This window comes from Malaclemys terrapin, chromosome 10 (genome assembly GCF_027887155.1).
Source record: "Malaclemys terrapin pileata isolate rMalTer1 chromosome 10, rMalTer1.hap1, whole genome shotgun sequence".
In the NCBI taxonomy this organism is placed as follows: domain Eukaryota; kingdom Metazoa; phylum Chordata; order Testudines; family Emydidae; genus Malaclemys; species Malaclemys terrapin.
In genome coordinates, this window is record NC_071514.1 from 27,982,080 (window position 1) to 28,008,013 (window position 25,934).

General features: G+C 45.5%; 1 protein-coding gene across 1 annotated transcript in view; it reads left to right on the forward strand.

The window, feature by feature from the left end:
* Nucleotides 1-25,934, forward strand: part of LOC128844983 (neuronal acetylcholine receptor subunit alpha-7) — a 98,321-nt gene that overhangs the window by 38,852 nt on the left and 33,535 nt on the right. Inside the window, exon 3 of the mRNA XM_054043182.1 lies at nucleotides 15,080-15,124. Within this exon, the coding sequence (XP_053899157.1) occupies nucleotides 15,080-15,124 (45 nt within the window). The remainder of the gene's footprint in view (nucleotides 1-15,079; nucleotides 15,125-25,934) is intronic.

Consider the following 25,934-nt stretch of genomic DNA (forward strand, 5'->3'; position numbering starts at 1 on the left):
CCTGAAAGATCTGGGTATTTTGTGCTGCAATTTTGTGCTAAATTTCTTCCCTGGGAGAAGGGGGGCTAAGGGGAGAGGCAAAGCTTGCCCCTGAAACAGGGGTGATTTGTGTGTGTGTGTGTGTGTAATCTTGTGGAGTTTCAAGATGCCTAAGGTGGTGTTACCACATGAGCTGTCTCTTAAAAAGAGTGTAGAATTTTATCTGTAATTAAGGAACTATAAAGCAATCTGAGGCCTCCAACTCTTGCTCCAAACCCAAAGTGATCCTGAACCAAGCTTTGACATAACTTTGGTTAAGTTTTCCTCATTGTTTTAAAAATATATTTTATATCTACAAAGAGGGAAGAAACAAACCAAGAAGACCCTTCCTATCAGCTCACCCAAAGAAGCAAAAACAGTGAATCCAAAAATGAGGATAGAAGATAGCTTTAGTACCTTTAAAGCTTTTCTGTTCCAACATATAAAGTGATTTCAGTATATCCTACATTGGATGCACATGCATAACTATCAGTGGTAGTGAGTGACACACACTAGCAGTGTAGTGGAACAGTTCAGATTCAGAGCTTTGGTGTTTGATGACTCTGTAGCCCATACAGTAAAAAAGATTTTGGTTTTCCACAGGCTGCTAAGGGCCCAGTCAACCATACACTAAGAAGAATGTGGATTGCTACTTTGAATAGTTTGATAGCAAGCCTGGTATTAAGTAATTTCAGGATCAGGCTTTTACACAGTGGCCTGGGGGAAAGCAAAACCTTTCTGGTGGATGGACTGCACAGTAATTAAAGATTGAAGCCCTGGATCCAAACTGCCCCAGACTGCTTTTTTCTACCCACTGTATTTTTTTATATTTGTGCCCTTTTGAAGTGACACTTTGTGTTACTCTGCTTTGTCTCCCAGCCTTTCTCTTCTCCTTGTCCCTATTAATGTATGCAAACCTCTGGAATTGGTGAAAGCACATGTGGTACTCTCAGCTGCAACAAGGTGAGCTATACCTGCAGTGCAAAAGATTACACTTATGAAAATGTTTACAGTAGTGCTGAGTATTGTGATTGGCTGTAGTAGCAGTTTTGCAAAGCTAGCCTTTTGATAGCCCTTTAACTCGTAAAGAAGATGGACACTTTTATTCCCTATCTTTAATTTTTTTTAGCATGACAACATGCCCTTCAGAATAGGAGATGGTGCTGATGACTTGCACAAAGAGATCATAAGCACCCAAGATAAAACTCTTCACAGAAAGAGTTAAAGATGTCATACCACGACTGCACACGGAGAATTGCGTAGGGTATTTTATGGGTTAAAGCACCCTTCTTCTTCTGCATGGCATAAAGGGCATCAGTAATAATAAGTATTCTTTCATGCATGTTTAACTGAAAACTGTCATTTTAAAAGACAATTTGGAAGTTATTTTGTGTGTGTGTGTGCGCGCGTGCGTAAACCACACTTGCGCGCCCACATACTATATATATGTATAATTTTATATATTAGAATTTCTTTGCATACATTAACAACTTTTGTTCTCAGGAACAAAATAACTGAGATACTTCATTTACTAGAGTAGTTGCTGCTCACACATGTTAATTTCCTATTTTACAAAGATTGTGTGTCGAGAATGAGCTGGAGGCAGCTGTACATGCGTCATAGACTATAATTGAATTAAGCCCAAGGGCCTTCACACTTTAATGGAAAGGTTTTTCTTTTTAGACTTAGTTTTTAAAAAAGTTTCATTGTTTTTTAACATTTCTTTTAATACTTCAATAAAATGTTCAACTACATTGAACCACAGAACAACCAACAAATATTGGAGACATTTTCAGGCTAGATTGTATGGATTTTCCAGTAAGACTCCCATTAATGTTACAGGAGGCACATGGCTCAGTCCTGAGCACTGCTGTAATACTTTATCTCTAATGTTCTGATTAAAGCCAGAGAGATTCGAGGGTTGAAAGGATGTGAGAGTCACTGAGTCCAGTACAACCCTACCAGTAAAGTTGCCCCATGGCTGAATTTGGCCTTGTATGTAGAATGTAGAAGAGGAAAAAAGGTGATGTCTTGGATGCCTTCAACTTCCACTCGGCGCTTGGAGTGGTTGGGTTTAGAGTGGCCAGTGGCTTTCAGGAGGCATTCAGCACTTTACAGGATCGGGTCCAAAATGAACAGCTTGGCAGTCTGCTCCAGCACTGCCAGATGCATCAGGTATATCCAGCATTCAGTTGGTTTAAGAGGAAACTCCTTTTACATCAGAAGCCTAGGATGCCAAGGTTGGGGGAGCAACCATGAAAGAGGTGAAATATACAGCAGATTTGGCTGTATACTAGCTCACCTGTTTAATTTCCATTTGTGATAGGCTGTGTCTTTTGCTATCATTTTTAGAGCTGAAGACAGTGATGGATTGTCAAGACTATAGCTGCTGCAATGTAGTTAAGGCTGTGTTACAGAATTCCCTTTTAACAGAGCTTTAAACCTATGTTTTGCAAAAATATCTTATTGGAATTACAAAACCCAGAATATAGAATCTAAACTTTGAGTATGATTTGAATTTTTCTTGGTGGTTTGATGAAAAATGAATCGATACAGAAAGGAGTAATTTTTAAACTATTATTCTTTTGGCAGTTTTTTCACTAGACTGTCTCATTTTTATTTGTACCCCTTTTGCAAGAAATCTAAAGCACTCTGGGACCTGTCCTTTGTCCATACCATTCCTCCTCATGCACTGTTTCCTAGTATATTAATTACATTGGTAGTGTTTGTCTACAGAAGATTTTAGACATAATGGTAAATACGTGCTCCAAACTGAACCCCCAAATTGACTGTTGACAAACATTAGTTGATTAGTGTTTTAGGTAGATACGCTGGAGGGTAGCGATAGGGTCCAGAGTGACCTAGACAAATTGGAGGATTGGGCCAAAAGAAATCTGATGAGGTTCAACAAGAACAAGTTCAGATTCCTGCACTTAGGACGGAAGAATCCCATGCACCACTACAGACTGGGGACCAACTGGCTAAGCAGCAGTTCTGGGGATTACAGTGGACAAGAAGCTAGATATGAGTCAGCAGTGTGCCCTTGTTGCCAAGAAGGCTAATGTCATATTGGGCTGCATTAGTAAGAGCATTACCAGCAGATTGAGGAAAGTGATTATTCCCCTTTATTCGGCACTGGTGAGGCCACATCTGGAGTATTGTGTCCAGTTTTGCCCCCCCCCCCCACTACAGAAAGGATATAGACAAATTGGAGAGAGTCCAGCGGAGGGCAACAAAAATGATCAGGGGGCTTGGGCACATGACTTATGAGGAGAGGCTGAGGGAACTGGGCTTGTTTAGTCTTGAGAAGAGTGAGGGGGATTTGATAGCAGCCTTCAATTACCTGAAGGGGGTTCCAAAGAGGATGGAGCTCGGCTGTTCTCAGTGGTGGCAGATGACAGAACAAGGAGCAATGGTCTCAAGTTGCAGTGGGGGAGGTCTAGGTTGGATATTAGAAAACACTATTTCACTAGGAGTGTGGTGAAACACTGGAATGGGTTGCCTAGGGAGGTGGTGGAATCTCCATCCTTAGAGGTTTTTAAGACCCAGCTTGACAAAGCCCTGACTGGGATGATTTAGTTGGTGTTTGTCCTGTTTTGAGCAGAGGATTGAACTAGATGACCTTCATAGGTCTCTTCCAATCCTAATCTTCTATGATTCTATTTATTTATTGTTTATTTTTTGGTTTGTATGTATAACCAACATCCAATGATCCCTCTATCTAACCATGTTAGTTGGCTATGTCCTGTACTTTAGCAGTTGTCAATCTGATTAGAAATAACTTTTATTAAAACAAATACTTTGGTAGGCTCTGTTTAATTAATGAAGGGGGAGGTAGTTGTTGTCGGTCTGTGTGTGTGAGGTTAAACATTCCCTATCTTTAAGTGACAGAGAAATTTCTAGCACTCAGCTCCATATAGGCGTCTAACAAGAATAAATCACTTTCTTCCCAGGGGGAGGGAAGAGACCAACCCCATCCAATCCACTCACTCATCCACCCACCACACTGTAGCCTAGGGAATAGTTCCCTGGGCTGAGAAAGAGGAAACCAGAAATTCACATCTTACCTCTTCTAACAAATCTTACCCACTGCATTGCTTTCCATTTTCATATTGCCTGGAGTGCTCTCAGTTACCCACTCCATAAGGTGCTCACCTCCAGATAACAAAAAGTAAGCATAACCTAACTTCATCAAACCTTAACAACTACCTCAGCAGCATTAATTTCCTAACTGCACGGAATGTGCGACAATCAAATGTGCTGACTTACTGTTATAAAAGCATATGAGGTCACTGTTAGGTTTCATGTTAGAATGCAAGTTTGATGAAGATGGGATACATATTTCTTTTGGGTATCTCTTGGAGATGGAAGTGCTGGAGTGCATTATTGATAGTGCAGGAAATGTGAAAGTAGAGCGGAATGCACACTCTTTCCCCTTAATCTCTTATTTCCATTTGGATGGATGGTGTTTGTCCTGCCACAGCCTTAACTACCATTATATCTATGGCACCAATATAATCCCCATCACAGCACAATCTGAGCACCTCACTGTCTTTAATGGATTTATTCATCCAGCACACCTGTGAAGTAGGAAGTGCTATTCTCCCCATTTTACAGATGGGCAATTCAGGCACAGAGAAACTCACTGATTTTCCCAAGGTCACACAGAAAATCTGTGGCAGAACAGGGTCTGGGCTAGTTCCCTGGCCACTGGACCTTTCTTCCTCTCCAGACAGGTTTTGTTTGCTAATTTTAAGAGGGGCTCTTATAAAAGTTGAAATGTTATGGATGAGTTAGGTTCACACATCCTCTGAATACTGCTTTCAGGAGCAGGGAAATCATCCCAACCTGTTTAGTTTTGTGGCAGAACTGTAGCAAGGGGCTTTTAGCAGCCACCTCCAGCACATCACTACTAAAATAAATTTATCTGCTTATGTCTCATATGGCCTGAAAGCTTCAATGAACCTCAGCTTCCTCTTGGCAATAGCTTGGTATGACATTGTCACAAAACTATCAATTAGAAGCCAAGGAGCAGCACGGAGTGTAGAGAGGATTTTTTGCCAATTGCAATTGATTTTTAGGTGGTTCTAAATCACCCTCCAGCCTTATCTATGAACAGTAAAGCTGTGGAGGCTGAAGGGATCAGACATTAATTCTGGCTCTTTCACTCTGCTGAGGTACAGTATAGTGAGCTCAGCGTGTGACCCTAAAAAGGGAGGAAAACCTCACTCAATTAAATGGTAAATTCATTAACTAGAGAACATTGTTAGGGTTTCAAAAAAGCAGGAAAAAGCATCATTAAGTACCAATTATTTAACTTGGTAGATCAAAAGATGCTTCAAATATTTACTTAGGAAGTGCTGAGACAATGAGATAAGAGAGAATGAAATGAATAACCTAGTTGAATGTTATCCTGCTAAAACCTGTAAATAAGTGACAGTATAGAACAGGGGTCGGCAACCTACGGCACGCGTGCCAAACACGGCACATGAGCTGGTTTTGAATGGCATGCGGCTGCCTGCCGCGGTTCCGACCCCCAGCCGCACACAGCCCTGCTGCCCACCACTCTCCCCTGCTGGGGCAGGAGGCAGAAGCTTCATCCTGCAGCAGCCAAGCTCCCCCCTCCCCCGCTTCTTCCCACAGCCATGGTGCAGCCTGCTTTCCTGCCCCTCCTCCTCTCCTTCCCTGCGCCGGCCCTTGCAAAGGGAGGGGGGAGGAGTGGCAGCGTGCTCGCTGCTCCGCAAAAGCCCCGCGGCCCCGCTCTCCCAGCCGGAGCTCCAGCCGGTGCGCGGCAGCCCCATGGCCCCTTGCTAAAGCCGGCCCTGGGTAAAGGAGGCAGAGAAGAGGTAGCAACGGGGCCTTGGAGAAGGGGGTGGAACGGGACATATCCCTTCCAGCCCTCTGCCCTGAGCCGCTCAGGGCAGAGGGCAAGGGGCTGGGAGCACCCCCACGAGCCGAGCACCCCAGCCCTCTGCCCTGAACCCCCACACACACCCAGCCTTCTGCCCTGTACCTCCACACACACCCCAGCCCTCTGCCCTGACCCACCCCACCCCCAGCCTTCTGCCCTGCACCCCCCACACCCCCAGCCTTCTACCCTGACCTCTGAAGCCCCCCACACCCCAGCCTTCTGCCCTGCAACCTCCACCCCCCCCAGCCTTCTGCCCTGACCTCTGAAGCCCCCCACACCCACAGCCTTCTGCCCTGCACCCCCCCACACTCCTCCAGCCCTCTGTCCTGACCTCTGAAGCCCCCCACACCCACCCTTCTGGGGGTGTGGGGGGTTTCAGAGGTCAGGCCCCACTCAGCCCGCTGCCAGCCTAGGTGAACAGAACGCCAGGCTGGCAGCGAGCTGAGCAGGCTGGTGGCGTAAGATCAGCATTTTAATTTAATTTTAAATGAAGCTTCTTAAATATTTTGAAAACTTTGTTTACTTTACATACAACAATAGTTTAGTTATATAATATATAGACTTATAGAGAGAGACCTTCTAAAAAACGTTAAAATGTATTACCGGCACGCGAAACCTTAAATTAAAGTAAATAAATGAAGACTCGGCACATGGCTTCTGAAAGGTTGCCTACCTCTGGTATAGAATAAGAAATTGATAGTTGTGTTGTTGGTGGCCAGCATCTGGCTAAAACAGTCTGGTCTCATTATGATTAGCTATTCGGGAGCTCAGCATTTTTCTATAATGAGGTATGCCTTACAATGTTTTTAAAAAATTCCTTTAAGATACAGTGAAATTGATCCAGTACAAGGAGGCCTTTCTTAGTGGAGTCTGGAAGCAAGCTGTGTCATTAAAGGAAGGGAGAAACCTTTTAGAGGATCATCCTTGCGACTTTTAATCACATGAAAAATTAACATTTAAGAGGCTTGATGTGGTCAGCCAACAAACACTGAACAGACTTCCTTCTCAAAATCATTGGCTGAAATCCTGGCTTTGTTGAAGTCACTGGGAGTTTTGCTATTGACTTCAGCATGACCAGTATTTCACTCATTTACTTACATTAAAATAATGTGTGGAGTGCAAGTGAAAACTAGTACACTAGGTAATTCACAGTTAAGGTTCCAATGTCCACTCTAACTTACTAGCCGCGTATATAAGCATTATAATGGTTGGTCTTTCCAATATAGGGTCCAAGAGTGCTGGGTGTGACGGTGCTGCCCGTGGGAGCCAGCTGAGGTCACTCAATCAGGGTGAACTGCAAACAAAATGGGGCAGACAAACCCCAAACGCTGGTGGATATTCCAATACTTAGATTTACCAAGCCAGCACAAAACAACTTCTATATTACCATACAGGTTACTCAGAAGTCCAAACAATGCAGTTCCCTTAAAGTACCCAGCCTTAGGCCTCCATCCAGACACATACGTCAGATATGATGATTATTGAAAATCTTACTTCATCGTATAAAAGAAAGGGTTCTTCCAATCCCAAAGGATCAGCCACATACCCAGGTCCAATTATAACTTAGATCTTACCCAAAATGAATGCTATAGCCAATTCTTATTAACTAAACTAAAATTTATTAAAAACAAGAAAAGAGTGTGAGTGTTGGTTAAAAGATCAATATCCATTCAGACTTGAATTCAATTCTGGAGGTCCAGATACATAGCAGAGGTGAGCTTGTAGTTGCCAAAAGTCCTTTTAGATATAGTCCATAGATTATAATCCAATGACCATATTCAGGGTGGCTCTAGTCAATGACTGGGGATCTCAATCCTTATGGTTTAAGGTTTCCCCCTCTTGAAACCCAAAGCAGATCTGAGATGCAGAAGGATCGTGTCCCAAGGTTTTTATACATTTCCAGCAGCCTTTTGGCCTGAGAAAACAATAGTCTCAACTTTCCTTCTGCTAAACATCATGGCAATTAGCAGTATAATTTATCCATTAAACAGTTCAGATACAGGTTACCACAACCTTCAAAGAGACATATAGACAATAATACTATTTCACTCAAGTATCATCATAAATGTTAATATTCCTTCTTTGATATTTGAATTAAAGCTGTAGCAATAGACAAGACTTGTTTGCTTACATCACAAGACCTGAGCAAACGTCTCCCCTTCTATCTCTAACAATGCAGACTTACATTTCAAAGCTCTATTCATTTACCTATCTTCCTAGCCAGTCTCTAAAGTTCTAAAGTTTAGAGACTCTAAAGTCTCTAAAGTCGGTGAGTTAATTAACTCTTTCTGGCCTTGTCATCTTTCAATGAGATATTATATTATACTCATAATGTCACACTGGGGCTAAGATTTTTTCTAAGTGATTAGTGATCTTGGGTGCCAACCTTTTTGAGTGTTCAACTTGAGCAACCTTAAAGGTGCTTCTTGAAATCAGGCTCCTTTATGACTTGTCAAGTTAGAGACCCATAAACTGAGTCACCCCAAAATCATGAGTCACTTTTGAAAATCTTGGGCTGGGACAATATTTTTCTGAAACAGGCATTCAGTGATTTTTGAAAAATTACTTTCTCAACAAAATACGTTAACATTTTTCATCACAACTCTGTGCAGTTTCTTAACAAAACATTTAGAGAGACTGAAACAGTCCAAAGAGTTAACACAAGTGGTTATTTTTAATAGAGAAATTGTAAAAGGGATAACAAATGTATTGAGAAGAACTGGTTGGAAAGGTACCCAAGAAGTGTGATTGGTCCTCAATAGTGTCACTTTTTAAAGTAAACGTAAAAGCTTACTGGTTTTATAAAATGTTTGAATTGCACTGCAGCACAGTTCAGGGGAGCATTCGGCCTTTTTAATTATATGGCTGTGGAATTGTAAATTATTGCTTGGTTATGTTTTGTTCTACCATATGATCAAGCAGGAATAAGAACCAAGCAGTAAATTATTATTAAATAGTATTAATGGTCACTATTTGGATATTAGTGGAGCTACAGTTTGGTTTATATAAGAGTTACATTTCTTCATATATTTAGTGCATGTTGTCTGTAAGTAAGAAATACATTGTGAGGAATCAAGCTTGAGTTGGAGCTTCACTAAACATTGCATATAGCCTTCATATTCTGATAGTTTTAATAGTTAGTGATACATTCCAAAACAGCCCATCAGCAAGTGCTGAAAATGTTCTGAATGTCTGAATAGCTCCCTGTTCAAACCACTTGACATCACAGTGTACACGTTTATTTTATGCAATTGCTAAGAAAAACAAATGGGAACTTTTACGACTAGATTGACACCAAACCTGCACAGGAGATGAAGGGTCTTGCCCATCCTCTGTGCAGCTGCATTAGGACTACATGGATTAGAGTAGGGGTTGTGCAGCCAGTGTTCTCCCAGGGCATAGGTGGAAGTGGGTGGAGCCATGCCATCACTCTCTCTCTCACCTGTACCTTATACATCAGTCAGAAGAGCGGGCTGAATGGAGTAAGCTGAATCCTGAAGAAGGATGAAATAAATTACTTTCTTAGTAGACCAATAGGAGAGCTGGAGAGGAATTCTTCCTCTGTGAGGCGCAGTGCCTCCTGCAGTTCCTCTGACAGTGGTGCAGCTGCATGCTGCCCCTCAACTCATGGCTAAGTGAGAAAAGCACCGTCTGGCAGCCCTTAATTCTGTTTTGGAGTGCATGGGCAGGTGGATTCCCAGACACTGTCATTAGGGAGAAAGTTATCCCTTTAGCATTTATCACAGAATTGCAGGTGGGTTCACTGCTGTTCACTGCACATTCTTTGATGTGCTTAAAATCTGAGACATGAATACTAGCTGGGCTTGTGCCTGTATCTTCTCTAAGCGTGTTTTGTTGAAGGTGGAGGTTTGGGGAAGAGTAGGGTGAGGATCTGATACTGGGTTTCCCAAAGAAAGTTAACCTGAGAGATCGTTGAATGTAAAGAATACCAACAAAGGAAAGGGGAAGAGAAGGCATTGTTAGAAGCTATTACTGTTAGAAGCTTACACAGAGAAATTTCCAGCTTTCAGTTCCATCCCCATCCACTTAAGGATAGAGAATGTATAATCTCCCCAGCCTCACTGATCACAGTTACCTCCCCTTCATTACTTCCATACACCCAGCCTGCTATCATAATTAGCTTGACGACAATTTACCCTGTACAGTATTGAGTTATTACTATAGCTATGAGTTTGGTAGCCAAAGGATTAGTCAGACCACTAAATGAATAAAGTAATGCTCTCTAGTGAGCTGAGCTGTTTGACAGATACTTTCTCAATAGTCACCACAAATCACACTATTATTCTTGTGCAGTGTTTCTCAGACTTTTGCATTGGTGACCCTTTTCACACAGCAAGCCTCTGAGTGCGACCCCCTTTATAAATTAAAAACACTTTTTTATATTTAGCACTATTATAAATGCTGGAGGCAAAGTGGGGCTTGGAGGTGGAGGCTGACAGCTCCCGACCCCCATGTAATAACCTCACGACACCCAGTTTGAGAACCCCTGTTCTTGTGTGATTTAAGGCCTGCATTAACTAAAGTAGCTAACATAGTAACCCCCCCCCCAAAGTGACTCATTTTGTTCCTGGCCTTGTTTTCTGTGTTGTGTTGTTGTTTATGACACCTCCAGGCAATGTGAAGTACTCCTTTCCTTATCATATTAAAAACAATATTTGTAAGAGAAGCTCTAGAAATGGTTTGCCTCACTGGCTGTGACACTCTTTTTTCCCCAAATAGTTGCTGCTAAAATACTGCAAAATGATGACAAATTTGAAATGTGATGGTATTTGAGCAAAATTTCATGATCCATTTTAGTGTCTAAACATTTTGTTAAGAGGTTGCGCACAGCTGTGATGGAAAACAATGTAAATGTATTTTGCTGAGAAGCTGTTTTCTCAGAATTCATCCATCATATTCAAAAGCATTGTTCAGCATGCGACACACACACAAAAAAAACCCCTGAAGACTGTTCCCTCCCACCCCAATTGAAGTTGTTTGTGAGATTGCAGAGTGCAATGCAAAGCTTCTGAAACTGGAGAACTGCCAGTCTGCCCCTCTTTTTGATGAAAACCAGCCAAACCAATTTTAACTAAAGTGTGTGAAATAATTTTCTCCAGGACAGGAATATTATAAACCAAGCTTCAGCCTGCAGTGAAGTTTTTACAGCTGAGTTAGAATGCCCTAGAAGTTGGGGGTTTATGATTAAAACACTGTTGGGGCCTTAAAAATAGTGATCCAAATGGGCGCCATTATTTTCAAATCCTCTCTTTCAGGTTCTGAACTTTTAAAATAACAAAATACACAACAGGAGGGCAGCGTGTTGCTTAATGATGCACATTCACTAGGCTAACAGTTCTGTAACAAGATTTCAACCAGCTGCCTGCTTCTCTACTGCCTTGCACCTTGTGCAGCCATTTACACCGAGGAAAGTGCATGTAAAATGCTCCCAATTCGAATTCACACGCTGGTAGTGTTCTGCATATGCTTTTGCATGGCTGTTACAGACTAGACAGGGTGTAATTGGAATTTGTCTGCCCACCTGTCTTTTAAAATGCATAGCCTTGAGAAAAGTGTTATGAGATCTTTAATTTATTTATCATGTGTATAGTCATCTAGCCAAGTGATGGCGTCTTCAGTGGCATGATACAGTTCTTCTAGTCCTCCGCTGAACCTAGTCAGCAGGCATTCATCGACAACGTGCATCATCATCTGTGTTGCATCACAGCTGCACAAAGGGCTGTCGCAAAGGCCCCAGCGATACTGGTTGGCTGCACAGAGAACTTGCCTGGTCTGGAACCTGTTCAACAGGGACCATTGGCGACAGGACAGGTCAAAACCAGGCAGGCAAATTGTAGGGTTGGCAATGAGGGACTGGTTGGGGATTATAACAGATATCCATTCCTCTTGCCAGAGTGTTTCTGCCCTAACATCCTGGCGTGGTGGATGAGACCATAATGGGCGACATGACAGCAAACGTGCAGCTGGTGGTTTAAAAAGGTCATTGGCAGTGGCAGGCTTGAGTTGGCACGTACTTTCTCCAGTAACTTGCCAGTGGCAACCTCTCGTCTGATATGAGGAAGAGCAATATTGCTCAGAACTGGGAGCCATGGGAGTGGAGTCGGATGCAAGGTGCCGGAGATGATACTGATCACAAGTTGTCAGAATCTTGATTTTACTCCTCACTCAAAAGATGGATAACACTAGTGAATTGTATCAGCGGGGTAGCTGTGTTAGTCTGAATCTGTAAAAAGCAACAGAGTGTCCTGTGGCACGTTAGAGACTAACAGAAGTATTGGAAGCATAAGCTTTCGTGGGTAAGAAACTCACTGCATCTGAAGAAGTGAGGTTCTTACCCACGAAAGCTTATGCTCCCAATACTTCTGTTAGTCTCAAAGGTGCCACAGGACCCTCTGTTGCTTTTTACTAGTGAATAGAAAAGTATTTAAACCTTTTGATTGCAATATGGTGAATGATCCAATGGACATCATTTCTTCATTAATTATGAGTTAATGTCCACTGGAAGCTAGTCCTGTTATGCTACTGGGACTGGTAAACTCTCTAATAACACTGATAGGTACTTGAGTGATGCATCACACAAATGTTACAGAGTAATAGCTGTTAATATCGATCAAGGACTGCAGAAAAAGCAACACCTTTACTCAACCATCAGCTATATATTTTGGCAACCATAATAGCTTTAATTACTGTTTTACTCTCATAAGACATAACTTTAGCCTGCAGCAAGTACGGTACTTCTAGTATTGAAGGGTAGATGAGACAATTCCCCCCGCCCCGAAGACTCATAAATGAATGTTTGCTTGTTGGAGGGAGTCTTGGATGAAAGGCAGGATTCACTGAATGAATGCGACAGAATATAAAGAGAAAGTTTTAAATTCTGCCACTGGCTGTGGGCACAGATCCCATTGACTTTTATGGGGGCTAGGTACACTCATCTAGGGGGAGAATGGAGCCATGCAGAATACTAATTAAGGGGTATTTTTATCTGAATTCTTTCATTTGCCTTTATGCTGTACATTCAGTTGTTGGGATCCCATGTGATTCAGTAACAGTTTCACACCTTTATTGATGTTCCTCTTTAAATGTCTCTATTTGCTAATAAAATGTCATCTTCTCTGGCAGCTATAGCTGGTTTTACATGCTGTATAATTATTACTGCACTGCCCTGATACTGCTACAGTTAAAGGTCTTTCAGTCCTTCCATTCATTCAAAAGTCTGCAAACAAATGGATTACAGATTAAACTGCGTATATACATTTTCAGTTTAAGAAGACTCTTGTATTGTATGTAAAAATTTGAATACAGTTGTCTTGGATCATTTATTATTTGGTGAAGAATAAAACATAGATTACTTTTGCTTTAAAACTGTAGTGGTTGTAGATGTATCATCTGGTTTGAGAGTCCTTCTACACTGTATAGGTGACTCTGGGATATGCTGTGGAATTTCCAAAGAGTTCCCATGTACTTTCTTTGGTAGAGCTCGGGGGTGGGGGTAAAACTTATGGAGCAGGAGCTTCAGTTTGATTTAAGACAGAAAAGGCTGGTGTTTTACATTCCGCTTAGAAAACAAATTCTAGTGATGGGAATTGGAGTGCAGTGTATCCCATTACCTTGATAGAATCCCACTGAGGCAGAAATACCCTAAGGAAGGTCTGGTGGAGGGCTGAGTAATTGCTGATAGGTCCAGGGTCTTGAGGTTACAAATATTTATCCATGTCTGAGACCTGAGGAAATTATCTTCTTAGTTAACTCTAAATTTAAGGCGTTAGTTCTGCCACCTTTACTTGCATTCAGTAATAACTTTTTCTTGACCTGTTATGTTGTGTGTGGCCATGTAGGTAAGTTAGGGGCTATGCAGAGCTGCTACTCCCCATCTCACACTGGTGGGTGGCCAGCTAAGCAACAGCTCCACCCCATAATATGTGAGGCAATTTTTCTGCCAGTATACTGAGGTGCAAAGTACATCCACCTGGAGTGTGTTTGTGTGGAACTCTGAGACAAATTGAGATTTTTTTGAGTCACAGTCTGGTTTCCAGGATGCTCTTGGGGCATTCTATCAATACACTTCCCCATACACAAGGTTTTGATAAAACCATGATACATTGAAATCAATGGGACTTTGTACAGTAAGATACTACTCCACATGGATAAGAGTAGCAGAAACAGGCTCTAACCTTGCATAAATACCTATTTGCAATTATCCAGGTTTTTTTTGTTTATATTGTTTCTATAATTTGTACATGCTGGTGTAACTCCATTTCTGATGTGTTAGGTTAACTAGTAGATGAGCTAGCTGCTTGTAAGCAAAGTTGAAATGGGCAACCTCTAGTGCAATTAGTTCTGCCTTTGCGACATGCTACATTAAAGAAAAAGGCTCAGGGACAAACCAAGAAGAAACACTTTGGAGATGCCAACAGTAGAGGGCTGTAGTAGCATAAAAACAATTAAAAAAAAAAGCCCTCAAAAACAGTGTTACAGTGGGGTACAGAGTCATAACTGGTTTCACATAGGCTAACACAGGACATACTACTCAGGATCACTTTTATTGAAAGCTACATTAACATAACTGTCTGACTATCTGATTTCACTACAACTTCTTGAACAATGTTACCACAGTCCAGGGGTGGCCAACCTGAGCCTGAGAAGGAGGCAGAATTTACCATTGAACAGTGCCAAAGAGCCATAGTAATATGTCAGCAGCCCCCCATCCGCTACCCACTCCAATGCCTCCTGCCCACTGGCAGCCCTGCCAATCAGCGCCTTCCCCTCCCTCCCCACACCTCCCACCCGCTGCAATCAGCTGTTTTGCAGTGTGCAGGAGGCTGTGGTGGGGAGGGGTGAGGACTGAGGGCATGGCAGGCTCGGGGCAAGGGGCAGGGGCCTTGGGGGAAGGGGTGGACTGGTGGCAGGACCTGGGGCAGAGCAGGGGGTTGAGCAGTTAGCACCCCACAGCACATTGGAAAGTTAGCATCTGTAGCTCCAGCTTTGGAGTCAGTGTCTATGCAAGGAGCCGCATATTAACCTCTGAAAAGCTGCATGCAGCTCTGGAGACATAGGTTGGCCACCCCTGCCACAGTCCCTTCCATGAAAAAATGTTGAGTTTATTTTATTTTTTTCTCTTCTCCCCAGGATGAAAAGAATCAAGTTTTAACAACCAACATTTGGTTACAAATGGTAAGTTGTGAAACATAAAATCTCTCTTCAAATGCAGCTTTAAATGTGCTTTTCATTTTCAACAAATATAAAACCCACATTCATGTCGCTTGCAAGTTTTTGTTCTTTGTTCTGAGACATACGGGATAGCTCTGAGGTGATACATCCTGTAGAATAGATGATTCTGGGTTTAAGGTTTTAGACTGTCAGGAGAAGGACTTCACATCATCTCATAGATACTTATACAATTGTATGAGTTGTCTTGTTGTACCATATATGATGGATTTATAACCTCATACATTGCATTTGTTTCAGTCACTCTAAACACTAGATCACTGCAAGATATTGCAGTCCTAAGGGGTCCCGGGTAGTGATACTTATGGTATTGTAAAAAATGCATCAATTGCAACAAATCTGGCACCTTTTCTTAAATCATATTTGATAGTGAAAGAGAACATGAAATACAATTTCACACATTTATATAACTATTTTGCCAACCTTGTTGATAGAGTGACTATTCTGAGACTCTCTATATGTTTCTTCTTTTGGAGGATGGGCTTATCCCAAAGGAGTTATTTATTCCTGTGATTTGTTGCCATTCTCCTAAGGATATCAATCTTTCCATGTCTGCTACATTTGCTGTCTGTCTTCTTAAGAAACTGCAAGATGATTTTAATCAAATGCCTATGATTGCAAGTGATACCTAAAAGAAATTATTTATATATAGTACTGTGTCAAAAGTAACTGTGAAAAGAAAGGAATTATTTGGGTTAAATGTCCATAATTCTGAGATTTAGTTGCATGCAAAACACGGGTAATGGCAGACACTGTCTCCAGTTGCCTAATGTTCAGTTATGGGCACATTCATGCATTCTTCTTGTGCTCCTATTTGTTTTGTGCATGTATGGTAAGGTGCACATTTTCCAAAATGTAGCCCTATCTTTAAGTATACTGCAATGACAAATTCTTGACACAGAACTCTTACCCTGCAGTTACCATTGAATACCAAATTCTTTATTGGCGGACGTTAAATGATCGTAGTGAAGCTATGCTAATTTATACCATCGAAAAATCTGGCCCTATACAATCTAATTCTTGACGTTATGGGAACAGATGGCAAATGGGTTTCACTCATGTTTTGCCAATGGAAGATACAATGGAATTTTAAAAGGTAGCACCTTGTGAGGGGTTGTTTTTTTTTTAAATTTCACTAATGCCCATGCACGTTTACTTTGATTTGACTTGTAATATTTTCCCACAAGCTTGGCCTTAATATAGGCTTTGGACTGACTCATTCCAAGTTGGAGCCTATTGCAGTTTAATGGGCACGGGCTGACATTGAAAGAGCAAATGTAGAAGGATGAATGAAAGCAAGGAGAATTATTCACATGCTTTGGCACTTTCCTTTGGGCTTACATCACATCTCTGACATTTACAATTTTATATGGAAACAACGCATAATTCCTTTCTGCTTCTACCACAGAGCTTGTGGGAACCACCTCCGCTCACAATGTACTATAACTGTGTGTTCAGTCCTTAATTGGGCAATGGGTAACAAAAGAAGGTCAGATAGGAGAGGGAGATTGCAGTGTCTGGTTTTTAGCAGGGGAGACTATGAGCACCGATAGAGTACTTTGCTCCTGCTCACACATGCAGAACAGGATGCTTACCTCCCTGGGCAGTACCTCCAATGGGAGAGAGCCCTCACGATTATTGTTTCTTGCTCTCCTGCCTGATGAGACAGGGTCCTCATACCACTAGATGGAGAGACTGGCATAGGTTGTCGGTGCTTCCTGAGACTGGGTCGGGGAGGAGATGGGGAGCTCTCCCTCCACTTTCAGCAGAGGGGATAGGAACTTTCCTTTCCTTTAACCGCTGCTTGTAACAGAGAACCTGAACTCGTTGGGTTAAGTGGTAGTTTACAAAACAGTTTTATTGTTCAGAACAACTGTGTTGTGTCAGCAGAAATTTGATCTCTTTTGTTTTAATCAAAATGATAAACTCACTCAGTTTAATTCTTTCTCTGTGAGTCCATCTTTTTCCTTTTACTATAACTTTTATAGAGTGCCTCTCTCATTTTGGCAGATCTTAGGATACAAAGGAAAGACAATTTTGGTAAGCTACTGAGGATAGTGTGGTTGCTACATCTGTTCACAAAGAGAGGCTGATGTGGAGGAAGCAGTCAGCTCATGCTGTTTACACAGTAGTTTTACAATAAGATTAAAACTGTCAAATATAATCTGTTTTCGGCTCTGAGTTACAGTGACATCAGTCACTGTGATTTCTCAACACAGGATAAGAAACAACAGTTCATTCTCCAAAGACTATAATTTACTTATTTTGTCTTTTATGTTTCTCTTCTTCCTGTTTCCTTATTTTTTTGTTTTTTTTCCCCTAAGGGAATTCTTAATTCTTTTCCACTGTCACATTAAGTTTCTTTTCATTCTTCTTCGCGTGATTGCTCCTGTGTATTCCACAGTAGGTGTGCGTGCTCGCCACGTGCACCGGTGCTGGAAGTTTTTCCCTTAGCAGTACCCGTAGCGGGGAGCACCGCTGCGACCCCTGGAGTGGCGCCCCTATGTCGCACCATAAAGGGGGCTGTGCGCTCCCCCCACCCTCAGTGCCTTCTTGCCGCCAGTGAAGGTAGTCGGAATTTGTGCTCCAGCATTGCTGCAGCTTTCCTTAGTAGTACGATCTTCGACTGTTACTGGTCTCTACAGTTGGTAGCCTGGCTCGGGGCATGCCCCGAGCTCCAGGCTTCAAGTCGTGCGACTCCTGTCGCAATTCCATGCCCAGAAGCGATCCACACTCCGAGTGTCTTCGCTGTCCAGGCGAGGCTCGCATAAGTGAGCGCTGCAAAATCTGTAAATCCTTCAAGCCCCGGACTAAGCGCGAACGTGAGATCCGTCTCCGGGCCCTACTTATGGAGTCGGCACTGGCCCCAGCACCGGTGTGCCAAACTGACCCGGCGCCGGGCACCACATCTTCGGTGCGGAGCGATGCCCCATCCACCAGTCGGCACCGCTCCCTGTTAAGAAGCAAGCCAAGACCCAGCGGCGCCAAGACAAGGACAGGGGTGAGGCTGGACCCGAGTTGGGCAGCCCACAATTCCCGTCGGGACCCAGACCTCCAACTCGTGTGGAGCGGAGTAGTCCGGCCCTGTCAGCGCATGCCTCCCCGACAATGCGGATTCCATCGATGCCGGAGACAGCTCAGGCAGCGTGCAACATCCTCGTCCTGCTGGTACCGAGCGGGCCGCCCGAGTTGGGGCCCCAGTCCCAAGGGAAGCCGCTGTTGGGCGCTCACCAGCCCTCACCGGCCAGGTCGGAGGTAGAGGTCTCTGCTTGATCTGCGGGGCCTTCCTGAAGCCCGCGACAGACCTCCACTCCATTGTCGGGGTTGCCTGGGAATGAGTCGCCGGAGTCCTCCTCAGCCCGCAGGAACTGTAGACGCTGAGACAGGAAGCGTCGACGCTCCTCGTCCAGTCGAAGTGATAGCAGGTCTCGATCCCATCGGCACCACCAACCGTATCACGGCGCGCGCCATGCTCGGAGTGTATCCAGACAGTCACTGGCACCGAGGCGTCTTAGCCACAGCCATCGATGGGACACCAGAGATAGCACCTCTGATGTCTACGTTTCATCGTCGTTGAGGTCTAAATCCCGGGGCTGGACCCGACGTGGACGGGACAGGTCGAGCCGCTCATACGGCACCGTGCGATCCTCGGCCACCTCTGCCTCGGTGCCCAGCCGTCCCTCCCCGGGCCGCACCTTCCCCCAGGAACGTGTAACCTTGGTGGACCCCAGACAACTCAATGGTAAGGGGCGCCATAGTAAGGACAGTGGTGCCAGTGGGCACCGTGGCCCCAGGCGCCCGCACCGCCAGGGCCCTGCTCTGTGGCTGGGGCATCCCAAGCCCACTCGGTGTCCCCGCCTCGGCATCGAGACCAGGCCGTGGGGACCGCGCCACCGGTACCGCACCCAGACCAGGACATGGAGTGCGACATACCGGCACCGACCGATGCCCTAGGGGCCGTCCCGGTCGTCCCTTCGGCACTGGATGAGTCCATAGCGGCACCACCACCCCCGCTTCTCAGGAGGACTTCAAGGCACACCAGGAGCTCCTCCGGCGGGTAGCCACCAGCCTCCAGCTCCAGGCGGAGGAGATGGAGGAACCTTCAGACAACTTGTTTAATGTCCTCTCCTCCTCGGCACTGGGCCGTGTGGCATTACCGCTTTACCAAGGCATAGCCAACATTTCGATTCAACTCTGGCAAACCCCGTCCTGTCTGCCGCCCATTTCCAAAAAGGCAGAATGGAAATACTTTGTGCCAACAAAGGGGCATGAGTACCTTTACACTCACCCTACCCCGAACTCATTGGTGTTAAAGTCAGTCAACCACCATGAACGACACGGCCAGCCCGCACCAACCTCCAAGGACAAGGAGGCCAGGAGACTGGACACTTTTGGGAAAAAAGTTTATTCCTCTGTCAGTTTCCAGCTCAGGGTGGCAAACCATCAAGCACTCCTGAGCAGGTATGACTTCAACTTGTGGGCTCCTTGCCAAAATTCGAGCCCTCCCTCCAAGGGCACGACAGGAAGGAGTTCAGGGCTCTAGTTGCTGAGGGTGCGGTGGCAGCGAAAGCAGCTCTCCAGGCCACCTCAGATGCAGCTCACATGGCACCTCGTTCGATGGCTACGGCTATCTCCATGCGATGGGCGTTGTGGCTTTCCCTGTCAGGGCTCTCACTCGAATCCCAGTCCTTAATGCAGGACCTGCCATTTGATGGCAAGGCGTTATTCGTGGACCAGACAGACACTTGTCTTCAAAACCCAGGGCAGATGGTCGCCCCTGGAATTGTCCCTGCACATAAATGTCAGGGAACTCAGGGCAGTTCGCCTGGCTTGCATGGCCTTCCTCCAGGACCTAGGAGGGAAGATGGTCAGAGTCCTCACGGACAATACGACTGCAATGTATTATATCAACAGGCAAGGGGGCACACGTTCCGTGGCCTTGTGCCAGGAAGCCCAGTTCCTGTGGGAGTTCTATATAGCCCACAACATCCTTCTGAGGGCCTTTCACTTGCCCGGCAAGTGCAACACGCTCGCGGATCACCTAAGCAGGTTTTTCTCCCAACAACACAAGTGGTCCCTACACAGGGAGGTGGCCAGGCGGCTCTTCCTACAGTGGGGTACTCCCCAGGTAGACCTCTTTGCCACCGCCCAGAATCGCCTATGCCCACGATTCTGCTCCAGAGCAGGAGAGGGCGAAGGGGCGATATCGGACGTGTTCCTAATCCCATGGTTGGGCCGCCTGTTCTACGCCTTCCCGCCCTTTCCCCTGATAGGCAAAGTCCTCCAAAGGTGAAGGCAGATGGGGCACGGATTATCCTCATAGCCCTGGATTGGGCCCATCAGCATTGGTACGGGACACTCCTGCAGCTTTCAGTGGCCTCCCCGCACAGGCTGCCACTTCGACCGGACCTCCTCTCCCAGGAGGGAGGATGTCTCATCCATCCCAACCTGGCCGCGCTCCACTTGACAGCGTGGCTGCTCCATGGTTGAATGAGGAGGAGGGCAGGTGTTCTGAGGATGTTAGACAGGTCCTGCTTGAGAGCAGGAAGCCGTCCACACGTCGAACCTACCTGGCCAAATGGTATCGTTCTTCATGTGGGCGAGGGAGAGGGGCTCCTCCTCCTCCTCTGCATCTCTCCAGCTCATCCTCGACTACCTCCTGTCCCTTGGTCAGGAGGCCTGCACCTGGTGGCCATTTCGGCCTTCCACCCACCGGTGCGGGGCCATTCTGTGTTTTCACACCACATGACGTCCCGGTTCCTAAAAGGGCTGGATCGGGCTTTCCCTTACGCTAGACCCCTGGTCCCACCCTGGGACCTGAACCTAGTGGTCTCCCGCCTCACAGGGCCCCCCTTCGAGCTCTTGGCCACGTGTTCTTGGTCCCACTTGTCATGGAAAGTGGCATTCCTGGTGGCTATCACCTCAGCCTGCCGGGGTCTCGGAGCTTAAGGCCCTGACCTCTGAACCCCCGTATACGGTCTTCCATAGGGATAAGGTCTAGCTCCGCCCGCACCCGGCCTTTCTGCTGAAAGTAGTCTCGGCTTTTCACATGAATTGGGACATTTTCCTCCCGGTCCTCTGTCCTAAGCCCCATTCCTCTAATAAGGAACGACGCCTGCACATGCTAGATGTGCGTAGGGTGCTGGCCTTTTACCTAGACAGAACCAGGCCATTCCGGACATCCCCTCAGCTTTTCATTGCTTCGGCTGAGCGCATGAGGGGGCGACCGGTTTCCACCCAGCGGATCTCCCGCTGGATCACCTTGTGCATTCGCACGTGTTATGACCTGGCAGGGGTTCCCCCACCTAATATAGTGAAGGCGCATTCGACGAGAGCTCAGGCCTCATCAGCAGCCTACGTGGCTCATGTCCCCATTCGGGACATCTGCAGGGCTGCTACATGGTCCTCTGTCCACACCTTTTCATCGCACTATGCGATCGTCTCCCAAACGAGGGATGACGCCGGGTTTGGTAGGGCGATACTCCGCCCGGGTAACCCTTAAACTCCTACCCGACTCCATCGGGTATAGCTTGGAGCCACCTACTGTGGAATACACCTGAGCAATCACTCGAAGAAGAAAGGACAGTTACCTGTTCGGTAACTGGTGTTCTTTGAGATGTGTTGCTCAGGTGTATTCCACATCCTGCCCTCCTTCCCCTCTGTCGGAGTTGTCTGGCAAGAAGGAACTGAGGGTGGGGGGAGTGCGCAGCCCCCTTTATGGCACAACATAGAGGTGCCACTCCAGGGGTCGCAGCGGTGCTCCCCACTACGGGTACTGCTAAGGGAAAAACTTCCGGCACCAGTTCACGTGGCGAGCATGCACACCTACTGTGGAATATACCTGAGCAATACATCTCAAAGAATGCCAGTTACAGAACAGGTAACTGTCCTTTTATTTGTCTTTGTATTCTATATGGAGCAGGGAAGACACCAGTTGCCAGATCAGCTGTTTACTATCAATACTGTAACTGCTGCTTGTGGCCAATATGTAGACTAAGTTTATATGAACAGTAAAAGAATCAATGACATAAGTAGAAGAACAGGAGTACTTGTGGCACCTTAGAGACTAACAAATTTATTAGAGCATAAGCTTTCGTGGACTACAGCCCACTTCTTCAGATGCAAGAAGTGGGCTGTAGTCCACGAAAGCTTATGCTCTAATAAATTTGTTAGTCTCTAAGGTGCCACAAGTACTCCTGTTCTTCTTTTTGCGGATACAGACTAACACGGCTGTTACTCTGAAAAATGACATAAGTGTTTTTGTATGGCTAGTCTGGTAACAAATAACAATAAAATTCATAGATCGGCCGGATTCAAAACCCATTAAATTCGGTGGTCATCTTTCTATTATGTTGTCTTGTTTGGATTAAGAAGAATGACTTTCACTGCATATGTATAATTTGACAATAAACTGTGCTTATATCTCTGATTACAATTACTGATATCAGCAGTATGTTTATCTGTCTGTAAGCAGAATCAGGATGAGCTCTACCCTGACATCTGGTGGTGAATTATGGCGAGTGTGGAAAAGAACACCAGGGGCTGATCTTGTTTGCATAGGCACACCCACTCGCTTGGCATGAAACAACAGCAACTCAAAGTGGTTACTTTGGCTGGTGTGGGATCCCCAGTTTTCTCTGTTATTGGGACAGGAAGAATAAAGTTTTGTTACCCTGATTTTGTGAATCAAGGCCAGTGAAACTGTTGTATGACAGAAGGACTGAGTGAGTCCTTCACCATTATCTAAGTAGCACTTGCTTGACAAGGGGCATGGGTTACAAAACCCAGTGACTAGAGAGAGGATGGGGACAGGTATTTGTATCTGAGGGTATGGGCCCCTTTCTGAGGGGTTGAAACACTGTGTTGAATATCAGAGCTAACTTTGATTCCATTACAAGTCTAGTTACAGACTGCTGAGCTGTGGGCTAGTGGTGCACTAGCACTGGGGCTCCCCTACTATGAGCTGAAATTGCTAAGAGCTGAAATCAGAAAAAAGCTAAAGTTATTAAGAGCTGAGATCACTAAGGCTGTGTTAACTAGTGGGGGAGCCTGAAACTACATTGCTAAGCGGCTGGTGGAGTAGCTAGCAGAGTGGAGCCTTGCGGGGACGATTGGCGTGGAGCTGAGCGACTCACAGGTCGGTGAGTGGAGCAGAGCGGAGCCTTGTGGGAGTGGCCCAAGGGACGGCTGAAGTGGAGCAGAGCTGAGCGGCTCACAGGTCGGTGAGCAGAGTGGAGCAGCTGCCAGAGCAGTTTGTGGGATGGCGGGAGCAGCTCACGGGGCAGCTGGTGGGGAGGAGCGGCTCGTGGTGAAGGCTGCGGCGGAACCCCGTCGGCCTCGGATCACGTAAGGTGCCCCTTAACGCCCTGCGTACCCCCCCCCCCCAAACTCTGGGGCTGCACTGACCAGGGACAGAGACTTTGGGGGGGTTGTTGGACTTTTGGGACATTGGTGATCCTTGGGTTGCTGGTTTCAAGAACCCAAGGGAAAGGACACAGCCCAACTTGCTGGGGTGGCTTTTTTGCTCATGGTTTGTGTTATGAATCCTGTTTGTGGTGTTTTTCCAATTTAATGCTGATGTCGTTTACCTCATGTTATTAAACATTTTCTGTTACACTCAGACTCCGTGCTTGCGAGAGGGGAAGTATTGCCTCTTAGAGGCACCCAGGGGGTGGTATGTAATTGTCCCAGATCACTGGGTGGGGGCTCGAGCCGGTTTTGCATTGCGTTATTGAAACGGAACCCCTAGATACAGAACCCGGCCCTTGTTGCTGCCAACTTAGATGGGCAGAAGGGTTACATGTCCATTATCCAAGTGTGTAAATGCCCTAAGTTTATCTCTTGAGGTGAAAAATATAAACCTGTTGATATCTTCCGACATGGAGATAGTCAGGAGTAACCCTGAATTTTCTCTAGGTTACAACAGGACCCAGGAGGGACTTCAGCTGGTCCCAGAGCTGCTCCCTATTTTCAGGTGCATCAAGAGAATCTAGCTTAAAATGTTTAAAAGTGTGTGCAATTTGGGAGTGAAAATGCCCTAGTGCACATGCTTAAGGCGAATGCCCACAAAAGAGCACGTTAGTTTGAAGATTTGACCCAGTTAGACTAAGTAAGAGGTTTCCAAACTCTCTTCCTAGTGTGGACTATATTTTAATGCATAGATTGTTTTCTTTCATGGACCATCTCCTGCCCATTCACCATCACATCATGTCCATATGGCAACTATATAAATTGCTTACTTGGAAAGTAATAATAGGAAAATATTTCATGTCTAACTATCGTTTAATGCAATTTAGTAGCTGGAAATGAGAAGGAGAGCCAGCACCACGTAACCAGCCAGTTGTCTGGACAGCCACCAAGTGCTCTGGGTACCATAGTCTGGGAACCTCTGATGAAAATGAAATACAGAATGGATAGTACTTCCTGTACAAAACAGCTTAAAATTAATTCCCTGAAGCCACCAAGTACACATTGTTTTAAAAGGAATGTGGCAACAACAAGGGCCGGGTTCAGTATCTAGGGGTTCCTTTTCAACAATACAACACACAACCGTCTCGAGCCCCCACCCAATGACCTGGGACAATTATATAATTAGACACCATCCCCTGGGCACCTCTAAGAGGCAATACTTCCCCTCTCACAAGCACAGAGTCTGAGTGTAGCAAAAACTTTTAATAAAAGGAGGGAAATAACTCAGCATTAATTTGGGAAAACAGCACAACTAGGGTTCATAAACATAAACCATGAGCAAAAGACCCACCCCCAAGTAAGTTAAGCAGTGTCTTTCTCCCCTCAGGTTCTTAAGTCCAGCAACCCAAAAGTCTCTTTAACATGTCCGTCCCTTCTCTGCACCCCACTCACATTGCAGTCGTTGGCCTGCAGCCCCAGAGTTCACCTCCCACCGTGGGTGGAAGCGTGGGGGGGGGGGGGGGTAAGGAGGCAACTAACATGCTCCGCTGCTCGTGCACTTGCTCATTGGCCTGCCGGCCAATTGCCATGCCTTTCTGTGGGGTTCTGCTCTGGCCCTCTCTGCCAGCCGCCCTGCTGGCTGGTTGCCACACCTTTCCACCAGCCACCTGGCTGGCTGCTCATCGAGATGTCTTCAGGGCCCACCACTTAACACAGCTCTCACTGATTTCAGCTGTTAGGGGAGCCTCACTGCTGGTGCACACTGGGCAGTGTCTTGCAATAGAGACACTGCCCCAAAGTAGGTCTAATGCTTAGACCTAAATATCAGTGATTTCAGCTCTGTAGAGTACAATAAGATTCTCAATTAGCTCTTTTATTACTTGTGAAGAGAAGAAGAATCAAATGGTGTCTAGGTCTCTTAAACAGGGCCCATATCACCAGGTACAAATACCTAGCCACACCCTATCTCAACTCATTGGGCTTTGGAACCCATGTCCCCTGCCCGGCGTTCAGTTGAGGGTGAGTCCCTCCATCGGGGTATGCCTGGTACAGTTCTGCTGCCCTTGGTTCACACAACAAGGATAACAACCCTTTATTACTCCTGCCCCAATAACAAGGAGCCTGGGGATCCAACACCAGCCACTAGTGATCCTTTGGGCAAGCAATACCATCTTGCTGAGCAGCTGGGCAAGGTGGGTGTGTCCATGCAAATGAGATCAGCTCCTGAAGTCCTTTTCCACAGCTCACCACTATATGTCAGGGGAGAGCTCATTCAGACTCTGCTTACACATGTAAAATATGTGTCCATGCTAGTAGACTCAATCAAAAATCCAGATACAGGGAAAGA